The sequence below is a fragment of the Oncorhynchus gorbuscha genome, linkage group LG09 (genome assembly GCF_021184085.1).
Source record: "Oncorhynchus gorbuscha isolate QuinsamMale2020 ecotype Even-year linkage group LG09, OgorEven_v1.0, whole genome shotgun sequence".
Classification (NCBI taxonomy): Eukaryota; Metazoa; Chordata; class Actinopteri; order Salmoniformes; family Salmonidae; genus Oncorhynchus; species Oncorhynchus gorbuscha.
Window position 1 is genome coordinate 16,865,894 of NC_060181.1, and position 14,657 is coordinate 16,880,550.

Genomic DNA, 14,657 nt, shown 5'->3' on the forward strand with positions numbered 1-14,657 from the left:
TTAGATGGTTCCTCACCCTGAAAGTAGTCTATGGGCAAAGATAAACTGTAATCCATGGTTCAGTTTCTTTGAACAGCCACTACAAAATTCAGGTAACCTTAGCCACCACAAGCTAAAAGTCTATGGCAGTTAAAGGAGCATGTGAGCATGTTTTAAAAAAGAAGATAAAAATCACCTGAAATCAATTCTAATCAGTTACATATTTAGTTTGATGTTACTTAAAGGTGCTTTGGCTATTTTAAAAAACATGCTCACAAGCTGTTTACAGGAAACTGAACCATGGATTGCAGTTTCTACTTTCAGGGTGAGGAACCATCTCACATTAAGTTGTAAAATAATGGACTACTCCTTTAAACACGTGTCATGGGTTTCATCAGCTCTTTTCACTTTTCCTTCACTTTTCCTGCTGAATAATAGTATAATTTGTAGGCTTAGTGTTGTCAATATTTATTGTCATATAAAAAGAAATGTAGAACTAAATGAACGTGAAAAATTAAGACAAGTAATTTCATCCATGCATAATTTAACTAATACCATCTATTTTGGCATGTTGACTATATGTGCTTTCTTAACATTTTGTCTCGTATAAATGGATGGTTGTTCTACAGGAAATTCGTTACGAAGCTATTTTCAAAACTGAAGGCTTTTGTTTTTATTGGATTCATATTGTGTCTTGCATAATGTCAACATAGGAATAACTCCGAGTCAAAGCAGAGATGTGGAGGGAGCATAGAGGTTATTTCTGAACATTGGAGCAGTTCTCTTGTATTCATTTGATCAGATAAAACACACACACTATTTCCCTAATTTGCTAATATCCTACAAACACGTGCAAGCAGACACACTCACGTCCACCAAAAATGTGATTGACGTATAAGAGGATGCAAAAATACACTAACAACACGACGTCACAGTATTTACAAAGACTTCAATTTCACACATATACAAGAAGTTATACAGTATTGAAATTCAGTGATACAGTAGTAGCCGAATAGGTCTGTAGTCTCTGAGGTAGGGTATTGGAATCATGCGAATATGTATTGCAATCTCTACATGGCCCCAAAAGATAAGTTCTCACAAATATAAGCTATAGGAATACGCCAAACCGTAACAGCTACATCAGTGCAATATAACGAGAATAAGGGACAGTAAAACGTTAAAGCCATATTCGCTAGTTGATTTAACAAAGGCACTTTTACGCAACATTTGCATTTATTTCCATTTGAAATAGAAACAAATAGAATGCGAAAAGGTCCCTTTGTCTAAGTCAATTCAAATTGGAGGTAGGCTAAATTCGGAAGTTGCTTGGAATTAACTGTCGCATTAGGTAGTTCTCTGTTCAGGAATGTTATTTCAGTAGTAAAATATCTAATAGTTCCCAGCCAATACTTTGTATTATTGAATAACATTTACAGTATGCCTTTTCTACATTCAAAGATCAAATTGAGTTTTCATAATAATAATATAGTGTAAATAGGTAGTATCCGTTCCTTTTCATGTGCACATAAGACGTATGCCTTTTGTTGCTAGAGACAGTGTTTCACTAGCTTGTATACAGTACAATAAATAAGTGTTTCTCAACTTCAGCCTGCAAGTGGTTTCACCAACCCTTACTAATCTCTAAATTGATAAACAAACATGATGAACAGAGTGTGTCGATTCTATGAGAGTATACATCTTTAACATTTGACAAATACAAACATTTATGGAGTGTTTCTTTCATTAATAGCATCTACGTCGCCATCTCCTTCTCTTGTAGGGGTTTCTGATGCCACACCCGCAGACGGGGAGTCTCCTTGCTCTGCCTCCTGGGTCTTGGACTGTCCGTTGTTTACCGGATTACCATCACCATCCTTGTTTACGTTCTCTGAGTTGGTACTGAGGTTTGAGCTCGAAGACTCGTCCTTGTGATCTTTCTTCCACTTCATCCTCCGGTTCTGGAACCAGATTTTGATCTGGCGCTCAGTCAGGCAGAGCGCGTGTGCTATCTCCACGCGCCTCCGGCGGTTCAGGTACCGGTTAAAGTGGAATTCTTTCTCCAGCTCCAGTGTCTGGTACCGGGAGTACGTCTGACGTCCACGCTTTCTGTTTGGATCTGAAAGAAAGAATGGTTTTAATCGATGTACAGATGCAGGATCTTAATTTGATAACTCTTTTGTTGTTGAGAATGTTCCTACGCAGCAGGAAATTGAAACTTCTAGAGTATTTGAGATTTTAAAAGGCTTCTAAAGTTGGTCATTTCCACTTTAAAATGCCAGGCTTTGATTTACCCTAACGAAAAATGCATAAAGCCCTACAAGAAATGTTCATTTACTATAATCCACATAATAATTAACATTTCCTGTTGCTGCAGGATTATTTTCATGTTGTTGGAAACTGGCTCAAATTAAGATCCTACATTTGTACATAGCATTTTCCCACTAGGCCCACGAATAAAAAATCCTGCAAATTGCTCTAAAATCATGTTCTACACAAGCATGCCATATGTAATAACTCCGATAATAACTTGATACTGATAATGACACATGACAATTATGTGATCTTGGATTCTTGGATTTTTTTCTATAGAAAATAAAATAATTTAAAAAACGTGCCACAGTCTGTAATTCTGTGCCATTTTTGCTAAGATATCTTTCTCAAAATGTTTTCGGACTGTCAGTGCAGTTTTGGCTCAGACTTCCGTCTGTTACAAATGTTCCAGCTGGGATTCTAGCCTGTAGCCTATTGCTAATGCACTGCATGCCTCTCCAATTAGAAGCATGTGTTAGTCCACCGTTACTAGGTCATACCCACAGCCCATAAGCAATTACTACTGCTATTTCAATGGTCTTTATCAGACACTGTCCTGCCTACCAATTCCGTACTAATCAGACACTAGTATCAATACCACTGCTCCGACTGGTCTACTGATATTGTTTACAGCCACCACTATAGTTTAGTTATATCCCTGTGTACAAATAGGTTCCTGAAACTGATTATGTTAATCACAACTGCCATTCTGAGCCCAATCAAAAGGGCGAACTGCAGAGCGCACGAGCAATGATTTACACTACAACTTATAGCCTGGTATTTTACTGCCACATACCGTAGAAGAGCAACAACAACAAAAAAAGCGGAAATGTCCCTGCACGATGAACACTACAGAAGCGGAGGGATAATGAATTTGTGGTCAAACAACTACATTTTTTTTTTATCGGATTATTTCCATGCAATACCAATGGCTTCACGGAATTAATTGCACCATTAATTAAGACAACAGTAAGTTGTCCCATGTAAGATCATACCTGATGTTCTCATCCAGGGGTACATCCGGTAGTGTTTGTCCTCTGGCGAGGTGAGTGGACCCGGCACCGGCTGGATGCAGCTGTCCCCGAACAGACGGCTCTGGTCGAAAGAGCTGCAGTGCAGACTGTGCACGTCCGGCCCCTGGTCATAAGCAGGAGTAAACATCGGGGGGCTCTGGTAAATAGCATTGTTGACGTTGTAAAGTCCGGACAAGGACGTTGGGAAGGCAGGGGCTGCGGCACTGTGAACAGATGCGGATCCTTCTCCACTGGGTCGAAGAGCGCACGAACCCCGGTCGGCATTTGGGAAGAAAGAACCGGTCGCCGTATATTTGCTAAAAAGACCATCCACATAATAAGAACTCATAGTTTTTCCTTGTGATTTGTTGGGTCAGAATCTTCAGTGTCGTTTTTACGAGGTAGTGTGATAAATGACAGCAATACACCCTAGATTTACACCAAACCACGTGATCCAGCCCTGTGACCGCTGTAGCCAATCTCCAGCAGGGCCAGAAATATCATTATGGTGCACAGACTACAGAGTAGAATTAACACACACAGACTACAGAGTAGGATTAACACACACAGACTGCAGAGTAGGATTAACACACGCAGAATGCAGAGTAGAATTAACACACACAGAGTAGAATAAACACACACAGACTACAGAGTAGGATTAACACACACAGACTACAGAGTAGAATTAACACACACAGACTACAGAGTAGGATTAACACACACAGACTACAGAGTAGAATTAACACACACAGACTACAGAGTAGTATTACCACACACAGACTACAGCGTAGGATTAACACAGACTGCAGAGTAGGATTAACACACACAGACTACAGAGTAGAATTAACACACACAGACTACAGAGCAGAATTAACACACACAGACTACAGAGTAGGATTAACACACACAGACTACAGAGTAGGATTAACACACACAGACTTCAGAGTAGGATTAACACAGACTGCAGAGTAGAATTAACACACACAGACTACAGAGTAGGTTTAACACACACAGACTACATAGTAGGATTAACACACACCGACTACAGAGTAGAATTAACACACACAGGCTAGAGTAGGATTAACACACACAGACTACAGAGTAGGATTAACACAGACTACAGAGTAGGATTACCACACACAGACTACATAGTAGTATTACCACACACAGACTACAGAGTAGGATTAACACAGACTGCAGAGTAGGATTAACACACACAGACTACAGAGTATGATTAACACAGACTACAGAGTAGGATTAACACACACAGACTGCAGAGTAGGATTAACACACACAGACTACAGAGTAGGATTAACACACACAGACTACAGAGTAGAATTAACACACATAGACTACAGAGTAGAATTAACACACACAGACTACAGAGGAGGATTAACACACACCGACTACAGAGTAGGATTAACACACACAGACTACAGAGTAAACACTGTGGGAACATATGAAATGACACAAAATACAATGTCATTGGTTCAAAAGAAAACCGCTGTCCTGTTGCAGTTATACCTTACTTTTCATAATAAAGCATAATACCATCGCTCCCACCCCCTCATAACATCTGTAATTTATTCACAACTAAGAATATAAAACTGCATTGTGTATTTCTTTAAAAGCTTTTCTTCAATTCCATCAAATACCTACATGTCTAGGTGCTAAAACGGAACTATATGTGAGAGTCTACAACAAACATCAAAACATTCTTATTATAGTACACAAAGGGAAGAGCACTGCATGTACATAGTTCATTGTTCTTATACATTCAACATATAGTCAGAATATAGGTGGGCTACATTTGATTGCTTGTCATGATCTACTTTACAACATTTTATTGTATATTACTGTGATTAAAAAAATACCATTTACAATTGTAACCATTATACATTGTTTCCTATTTGAGTTACTGTTGTTGTGTAACTCGTGTTTCCAAAAATCTATTATAAACTGGTTGGTTGGAGCCCTTAGTTGATGATTGGCTGAAAGACCATTTCTTTGTACTGCTCTAATTAAGTTGGTAGACAGTTTTTAATAGCAATAAGGCACCTCGGGGGTTTGTGGTATATCGCCAATATACCAAGGCTAAGGGCTGTGTCCAGGCACTCTGTGTTGCGTCGTGCTTAAGAACAGCCCTGAGCCATGGTATGTTGGCCATATACCACACACCCTCGGTCCTTATTGCTTATATATAAAATGACTTGTTGTAATGAGTATTAGAGAAAATTATTTTGAGTGCTAACCCAATGCTAGCTGAAGCAAGTGATTAATTAAAAACATAAAAGTTAGGTAAGCAAATTAAGTAAGTCAATTTGAATACTCAAAACGAGCCGCATTTATTTGTAGGCCTACATTTAGACATTTACTACGATTGTGTTATCTAGCTTTCTTTCTTTAACTCTGAATTTATTATGTTTTATCTGCAATATGCTATGGCCTAATTTGGTCAAGTTTATGTATATTCTTTCTTTTATTTTAATGTTATCTGGAAATAAACACAGAAGGGATCAAAACTAAAAAATGCAATTCTGTGTGTGGGAGTTAGTGATCATATAGACACTTAGGCTAAATTTAAATATCACCATACATACTCTAAAACGCAAAGCCGATCACATTTTACAATATGCCATATCATAGTACTCCTAAATGGATTCAACGAAAGCAAATTTAACGCAAATCAGACCAAAAGCTACTTGTGTTGGACCATATTGCAAATGTGGAATATGAATAATACTTCAGAAAAAAGTGGAAAATAGTTTTCCACTGACTTTACAAAATGTAATTGCATCTTGTACTCTGAATCATATGTTGATATTGCATGATAACTCTGTTTATTAAACACTACCTATGTTAAGTTTTCCTATAGGCCTAACCTAAAGATAAAAAATAAACGCATTCTAACTATAATAATTAGGCCTACTAAAAGCCTGTTTTCTTTGAAGACAATCAAACACTCAACGTTATTTGCCCAGTAAAATGTACTTAATTATATAGATTGTCAATTAATTTGACATGTAGAAAATCGAAGTTTTAGGTTTCTTTGTGTAGAAAATGTAAAGATACCCATGTACAACATGCTGTGTATAACTAGATTAAGGCCTACTATTTTGTCTATTTTTATAAATCTTTATATTATTAAATACTGCCCTGGATGTGCTTACGACCACAATAGCTAATAATATTGGGGCGGCAGGTAGCCTAAAGGATAGAGCGTTGGATTAATAACTGGTTGCAAGATTGAATCCCCGAACTGAAAACGTAAAAAGCTGTCGTTCTGCCCCTGAACAACGCAGTTAACCCACTGGTCCTAGGCCGTCATTGAAAATAATAATTTGTTCTTAACTGACGTGCCAAGTTAAATAAAGGTAAAATAATCTGCATAAGAACAATTAGAAGTACAATGTTATAGAACGCAAATTATGCAGGAAAAAGATGCATCAACATATTAGGCCTAAACATGTCTAAACGTTGTATTCCTGATGAGCGCACTGTATTCCTAAACATGTCTAAACGTTGTATTCCTGATGAGCGCACTGTATTCCTAAACATTCCTTAACGTGGTATTAGACTTGCATTGTAAAACCGTAGGCAGGGTGTGGAATCACTTTGTTGCACTCTTAAACTGTTATGTTCCTGCGAGAGTAATGACAAAGGGAAAGATTTCAAAAGAGGCCATTCTGAGGCTTGTTATGGAACATCAGCGCCATCCTCTGGTCACTACACAAACTTGCAGGGTGGAAAAGGTGCAATGCGCACAGAACTGCAATCACAGCCACGCGCTTAGTGGCCAAAAGAGAGAAAAAAAATCACATAAAGGAATGTGATTCTTGTAGGAACTGTGGCATTCATTGCGCGCGGTACTATTTCCAGACGGAATGCAGATTTAGAGGTCCAGTGGTTAGCATCGAGAATAGTATATCTAAAATGCCCATGTTGGCCTCATATACAGTGAGTAGGTCTTGCCTCATATACACTGAGACTAGGTCTTGCCTCATATACACTGAGACTAGGTCTTGCCTCATATACACTGAGACTAGGTCTTGCCTCATATACACTGAGACTAGGTCTTGCCTCATATACACTGAGACTAGGTCTTGCCTCATATACACTGAGACTAGGTCTTGCCTCATATACACTGAGACTAGGTCTTGCCTCATATACACTGAGACTAGGTCTTGCCTCATATAATGCTGTTGCTTTATTGCCCTTCCTGTTCCTCCAGCACGTCAATAGAACACTAGCTACCACCAGAGAAACCGAGCGAGAACGTTTCCCAGGCCAGGTAGAAACAAAGGGGCGCTCGAGATGACCATGAGTCCGGCGAGCAACATTCGGGGAAACGCCAATAAAGCTGATCATTTCCGCTAGGCCTTTTGTCCATGCTGCAGTCCTACAGAAAGAGAGAAAACAAATGGGTGCCGAGTTCTGAAAACGGCCTAATTGTGTCTGGACGGCCATAAAGCCATTAAATGTGGAATGCCAGACAGTATAGCAGGCCAGGCGTTTTATTGCTCTTTCTCTGGCCCAGCCTTTGATGTTTGGGGTCCATCTGCGTCCTCGAGGCCGAGCGCGTCACAACACCGCTATATGGCTCCATACAACGACTACAGGCCTGTGTATATTCAAATATATGTGCATGCATTATGTGAATGATGTTGTCTGAAAAACGAAGGGTGTTTCTGTGATTCTGTAATTATTTAGTTTTGCCAAGGTCCAGTTGTAGCCTATTCCACATGTCTCTATAATTTCAACCGTTATTATTTGGTACACCGCAGATTTAAGAGAACTCCTCTAGGCCTATAGGCCAAAGGCTTGTGGAAGCAGGTCCACCTCAACCACTCATTCTAACTAGAAGTTCATATCAAATAGATTGTAATATGATTACCGACACCACAGCTAAATTCCATATAGTACAGTCCCCTCGTTGAACGCTCAATACCTTTGACCTCTCTCCCTGCACATATTGCAGGTTTTAAAACATGGCGGCCATGATGTGTCCAGAAGCACGGGGTCTTAACTGAGCGGTGGTGTCATATCATAGCTGAAGAACAGATATCCTACAGGCCCCAGCTGTCGAAAATTTCGACATCTTTCTTGTGTTGTGTCCTCTCGCCTTGTAGCGCTTTGCACCCCATAAACGGTTATAGTGGTAATTGTATTTTATGGCTGTATACAACTAACAATGTCCTCTGCCAAGGCGCGCGGAACAGAGCAGAGCTGCATGCACGGAGCGACGCTCGGGGCTTGCCTGTTTACCCTGATACAGAGACTTCAGGCAGAGCCCCCCTCATTAACTCCACACACACACACACACACACACACACACACACACACACACACACACACACACACACACACACACACACACACACACACACACACACACACACACACACACACACACACACACACACACACACACACACACACACACACAAATACAGTGTGTATGTGCGTGTGTGTTTTGCGCGCGGTGTTGAAGAAAGAATGCCGAGTGCGCGCTCACATTACTTGATAAGCCGTTGACATTTCAAAGTCAAAGACTCGAATTTCCTCACGGTAAATGAAATAAATGGTCGACTGTCATTACTACCTGGTTTACATTACTCCATGAATAGTTTTGTATTAGAGTATTATTCCAATATTTTGTTGGAGAGAAAATATAAGTGCAAATGAATCTAAGTGTTGGCGTATAGGCTACACAATACATTTGGTAGGATGCAATACATTTGTCTGTCAATATATTTAAGAATTTTATAATTTATTGAATTAATTCTTAGATTACAGTGAAATGTAAAAGCACAACAAATGATAAGAATTCAATGTGGCTGCATTCGCAGATATAATTTGTTTTATTCAATAAATAAAGTACAAATTACATTTGAGAACCGACGTCTCCAGACCATGAGGTATTCATAACGTAGCCTACCGTGCTTTTAAAATGTCCTCTCTCTCTCTCTTCCTAACCAACATGTCCTCTAAATGTTACTCCCTGAAATTCAGACATAGTTTCCTATACAAGCGTTATGTTTCTTCACAACGGAGTCAGGTAAAAATGAAATAGGCTCTTGCAATTATAGGTCTTGCAATTATAGGTAGTTGAGAGACGTCTAGGTAGTCAACACAAAATGATTGTTATGTACCTTCTATGAATAGTATCAATAGGCCTATATGCATTTTTAAAAGGCTTTTGATACTCATGCACCCCCTTCAAAATGCTACCATCACGTTTAGCAGCCAGACGTTAGCAGCCAGACGTTAGCCTATCACTCCAACGTTAGATCATGAATCAACGTTACCAGTAACTGAAATAATGACAACAACAACAAAAACTTAATCACATTTAAAACTAAATTCAGTTGAACCGGAAATACAAATATCTACAAACCAGAGAACACACACATAGCTACAAACATCCATACACAAATGAGCACAAAGAACAGGCCTACTAATACTCGTGTTACACAATGACACTTGCAGCCGAGGCCTTAATTAATTAACATCCTAATAACAATAACAACAAATTATGCGCACTGTTAAATTGTGCAATATAAAGGTAGTTGCATCAAACCGACGAGTAGAGCCGGACATGCTTTTTACAAGACACATAACAGCTTCTGTTTGGAATAAAACAATAAGACGACTTCTAAAAAATACAGTATTTTCACAGTTATCCCTTTTTTGTGATATTTTTTACGTTCTCGTTCAATGAGTCATAGGTACTTATAAATCATTTTTTGGTCCACAATCTTTATTACATTTCTTCATCTTCATTCTGCGGTTCTGAAACCAGATTTTGACCTGTCTCTCGGTAAGGTTGAGCTGCCTCGCGACCTCGAACCTACGGTCCCGCGTGAGGTACGTGTTAAAGAGGAACTCTTTCTCCAGCTCAAGGATCTGGTGCTTGGAGTATGGACAGCGCTTTTTTCTCGTGGCGCTTGCGTGGAGCCAGTTAGATACCGGGTTATCTGGAGAGAGGGGGTGCGAAACGAGACTGGTGTGAGCCCGGTGCTGCTGGCCCAGATGTAATAAAAACACATGACCCACAAGGGACGAGGCTGATAACAAAAGCCCTGGAAATCAATTATGGATATAAACATCTAAATGCAATCCAAAGTAGCAATGCACTCCTATACCTGACTGTTGCTGCTGTTTAAAATCTGAAACACATAGTATCAAAACATAGAAACGGGTGAGAGGAAGATAGCCTATTATCAAGTCCCGATAAATGGCACGCCTCGAATGGCATATTTTCAACCACGCGCCCCCTCTGCTACTCACACATTTTTACCTGCATCCCCGCAGCTTTACAGAACATAGCATTACCAAATGTCAAAGGATGAAGCAGCACTTACTTGGATCGAGGGCCGGTTTCTCCTCTATCTCCCCGTTCAGGTTTGCGGTCTGGCCAGGTAGTGTGTTCTTGTCCACTTGGGACGCCGTCACAACTGTCCCGTTGGTGAAGTCGGACAGGAGCAGTGCGGTATGGGATCCAGGCAGCGCGCTGTCCACTCGTGCGCCCAGGCTCTCCGGTTTGATCCCGTAATGATGACTCGTTGGTAATCCGGTCAAGGGCAAGGACCCTGAAATGGGCTCAAGCAGCCAGGACTGCATGTAGCGACCCTCCAAGTCGCCTGGAGCCGGGCCTTGGTGATGCCCATACGGGTGGTGGTACACGGATGACACGGGACCTGGAAACTGGGTCGATACATGGCCCCAGGACGGGCTGAAGACCGGAGCTTTCGTCGGGAAGGTGCAGGGCCCAAGCTCGGTGTGATCGGTGTGCGAGGTGAGCTGCCTCGCATGCTGGAGCCCCCCCGGACCGGAGGTGTATCTGGGCGCGGACAGCTCCTCGCTCTCCGGCAAGATGAGGGAGTCGACGTAGTAGCTAGTCAACGTTCCAGATGTCGACATGACAAAAGAGACTTTCACATGTACCCACACATACACAGATACATACAAAAACACGCGTGCCACACACACCACACACACATACACACGCACTAAACCCGAATTTTACAAAATAACAATCTGAAGAAATCAAGTGTAGCAACTTGGCACCACAAAGATCTACAGTCGACTAATAGTTGGGAAGCAAGACTGCCATTCGATTGGGTGACGAGCGCACGTGATCATAAAGGCTGAACAATAAAGGATAAATCAATCCCTTTGGCTATTAAATGCTCGCGGGTCTCTGTCTTAAAACGTAACAATGTCTAGTTTTAAAAGCAAATTATTATTATTTTATACAATTACTGCTGATATAAATGTAGGGCTATGGAAAGGGAGAGTAGACTAAACTGAAATACCATTGGAAGTATCTGTCCACTTAGTATAGGTCAGCAAATCCAATAAATAATTCTCCCAAAACACACATTTAACGAGTATATTTACACATATGTTACAGGGTAATAAGCATTACCAATAATACTCACAACAAAACATACAGGAGCTGAACATAACCAGGATAACGCCGCCATATTGGGGCTTATTAACGATACCAAATGTCATAAAATGCATTCTTTCTATGGCGCCAAGGAACGTCAATTATTCAGATATTCTTTCTTACAACTAATGCTCTGGGTAGCTTTCCATCGTAGCATGTAACCTCTTTCATCTTCTGTCAAAATGTTCAAACCTTTCATATTTTCATTGTTAGGAAACATTCCAAAATGAAAAGCTTTTACGTTCACGCCCCATTAAACATAAGCTTTCAAAGGTGTGCTATATCAAGCTATTAGTTTGGTATTATACAATAATAACCTATTATAATATAAGATTAATAGAACCACACGGTTGCTGAGAATAATATCTGACATTGTTATTATATTGCCTATTTGGAAAAATATATATATAATTTCTCAGTAAAAGTAATATTATTTTCAATAGCAAAATATGGAAAAGTTTTAATTCGTATAGTTCTTTTTTTATAGAAAACAAATGTCTAAATAGAATAGAAATGTGTGTTGACATAGTGTATTTAATGTATTTACTGCTGCCTTAAAATAAAAAAAAAAAAATTAAAGAATAATTTTACTGTTCTAGTCTAATATTGTATTCTATGTCCATGAATATCCAGGATAGCCTACATTCTGGTTATAAAACCGAGGAATTAAACAGCAATGTTCTATTACAGAAAATATATAAATTCAATCAATAACCTACATGGAAATAGGACTAATTGTGGCATATTTAAACAATTAATATTCAACAAAATAAGCGACAATTATGGATATTCGTCATAGAAAATAGTATGCACATAGTAGTGCACGTCGAGCTGGCTTCTTTTTCAAATACAAATACTTTACCACTATTACTAAGAATTAGCCTACACATATTGTTTGCATCCGACTATTACTAGGTCTATAAGCCTATTATGAGGCCTCTGTCATAATTAAGACCCTGTGTTTTGGTTTACCTGGATTTTAAACTTTATGTAAAAAAATATATATATATATATTATCAAATTTTACCCTTTTATTTTTATGTCAGATGGTCCAGCATCATCCTCAGACAATTGTTTTTATTTTTGTTCTAATTCTAATTTCTCACTTCTGTTAAAATCCAGGTCATATGACATAATCAACCAAAACACAGGCCCCTAACCACAATTACCATTAGCACTATTACAAATAGGCTACCAGCACAGCAGTGCCAATTATGGAAGCCACTATGGCTAATGAAAAAATGATACACTATTAAGTAGAAAATAATACGCTAACAAATACAGCATAATGTACAGAAGCCGTTGAGTTTCCTCAAAGTGTGAGATACCTCGAGAGAAAAACATCCAATTAATAGATCATTTAATAGATAGTTTAAACATGGGGTTGTTTATTTCATCATTCAGACACATAGATCACGTTCTAATCAAATTTGAAAGCAGAAATGGACAAACAAATACAATTACAAACCAACAGCAAACCTAAGTCTGGATACAAGATGATAAAATCTGAACTAGTATGAAGAGAGGAAATGTCGGCGTAACACGTTGTAACACTTCAAGGACATGTTCTCGAACCTTGCCCTACCATAGCTTTAGAGAACCGTGATAGGATAGCCCACATAATGACGTGTTCTATTTATTACCGTGGAATAAAACTGAAAGCTAGGCCAACACCTTACAGGCCACAGGCGATTGACTACTGCTAAATAATCCACTCCAGCCTGTTTTCCCATACTGAAAAAAAACGGTATAACTCACACCAATAACTCAAAAGATAGGCGTTCATCTACCTGGAAAGCATAGGGCCTACCACTGTGCATGATCAGGTAATGCTTGGTGAAAATATATTAGAGACATTAGAACAAAATAAAGAGGCTAGTGGATAAATAAAGGCTTTGCGCACGTAAACACAGCGCAGACAGCAACCTTCAAAAGAAAAAAAGGACACACAAGTGAATGCAATGGCACTTTAAGGCTGTAAACTAAATCAGGGTGTGTTTAACACGGACCCAGTATACCGCAGGGGTTATTCACTTATTTTTCCCGCAGATAACAGCTTGTCTGGCGGATCTAAATATCGCCATAAAGCCCTTCCCCTCTTTTGTGTCCGGGCTGTATTGCGCAGCGGAAGCATCCGGTTCAACTGCCCACCCGCGCGCCGCTGAGGTCGCTGTTGCCCACTCAACTTCCCCTTCCACTCCAATGCAGTGGTCGTAACCGAGGCCTTGTCTGGCGTCATTGCGTCACGAGTGAGAGAAAACATGCTTATCTATACGCTAAATCCAAGTCCAACTCACCTATGGCTGAGCTTTTACCAAGATAAATATAGGACGCAGGCAATTCAGGGGCTTAATTTGATGACGAAAATAACAAGTGGAGTTTGTATAAATATTACTGACGATATGTTAAGATAAATACACGACAGTAAGTATTTCTCAACAGCTAAAGGAAATGAGAAATGTCCTATTGTTTATTCATATATGTAAAAACAAATAACACTCCATCCTATTACATACAATTCAATCAGATTGCACGTGTCCCAGACTACGTTGACTGAAGTTTCGATGTAATAAACTGGGCCAATTCAGACAGTTTCGTGTTGTAGAGGTAGAAAATAGATCCCAACAACATGAAACTACCTAAACCACTCCACAGTCCGCTCCAGGCCTCAAGACGCACAGCAGCCAATGCATAACGCCACGTCTTCTTCGGTTTTCATATCGATTTCAAACACCAATGCTGTTCATAACGAGCCTGTATTGAAAGTACCATGTTCTTTAATGTTCATTATCAAATCCTTGCACTGGAAACTGTCTTTCTGTTTACATGTTGAGTCCAGAAAACACAAATCGCAAACAACAAATGGACTTACCCATTCATCGAAGTTATTCCACTTGTCC

At 39.6% G+C, this 14,657-nt stretch overlaps 1 protein-coding gene across 2 annotated transcripts; it reads right to left on the bottom strand.

The window, feature by feature from the left end:
• Nucleotides 1-106: 106 nt before the first annotated feature.
• On the bottom strand, nucleotides 107-14,326 carry LOC124043201 (homeobox protein Hox-A9-like). 2 transcript variants are annotated; one of them, XM_046361507.1, is made up of 2 exons: nucleotides 10,667-14,326; nucleotides 107-2,095 (listed from the first exon to the last, which is right to left on the bottom strand). In XM_046361507.1, exons 1-2 carry the CDS (start codon nucleotides 11,223-11,225, stop codon nucleotides 1,704-1,706), a joined length of 951 nt encoding a protein of 316 aa, XP_046217463.1. In that variant the 5' UTR covers nucleotides 11,226-14,326; the 3' UTR covers nucleotides 107-1,703. The 2 variants fall into 2 exon arrangements, with proteins under 2 accessions (XP_046217463.1, XP_046217464.1); XM_046361508.1 differs by lacking the exon at nucleotides 107-2,095 and adding an exon at nucleotides 8,770-10,279.
• Between the last annotated feature and the right edge of the window lie 331 nt (nucleotides 14,327-14,657).

Excerpts from the sequence above, each read along its gene's own strand:
- LOC124043201 (XM_046361507.1), bottom strand. The coding sequence starts at position 11,225 with ATGTCGACATCTGGAACGTTGACTAGCTACTACGTCGACTCCCTCATC. Across the intron at positions 2,096-10,666 it reads GAAACCGGCCCTCGATCCAA|ATCCAAACAGAAAGCGTGGA; the intron begins GTAAGTGCTGCT and ends TCTTTCTTTCAG.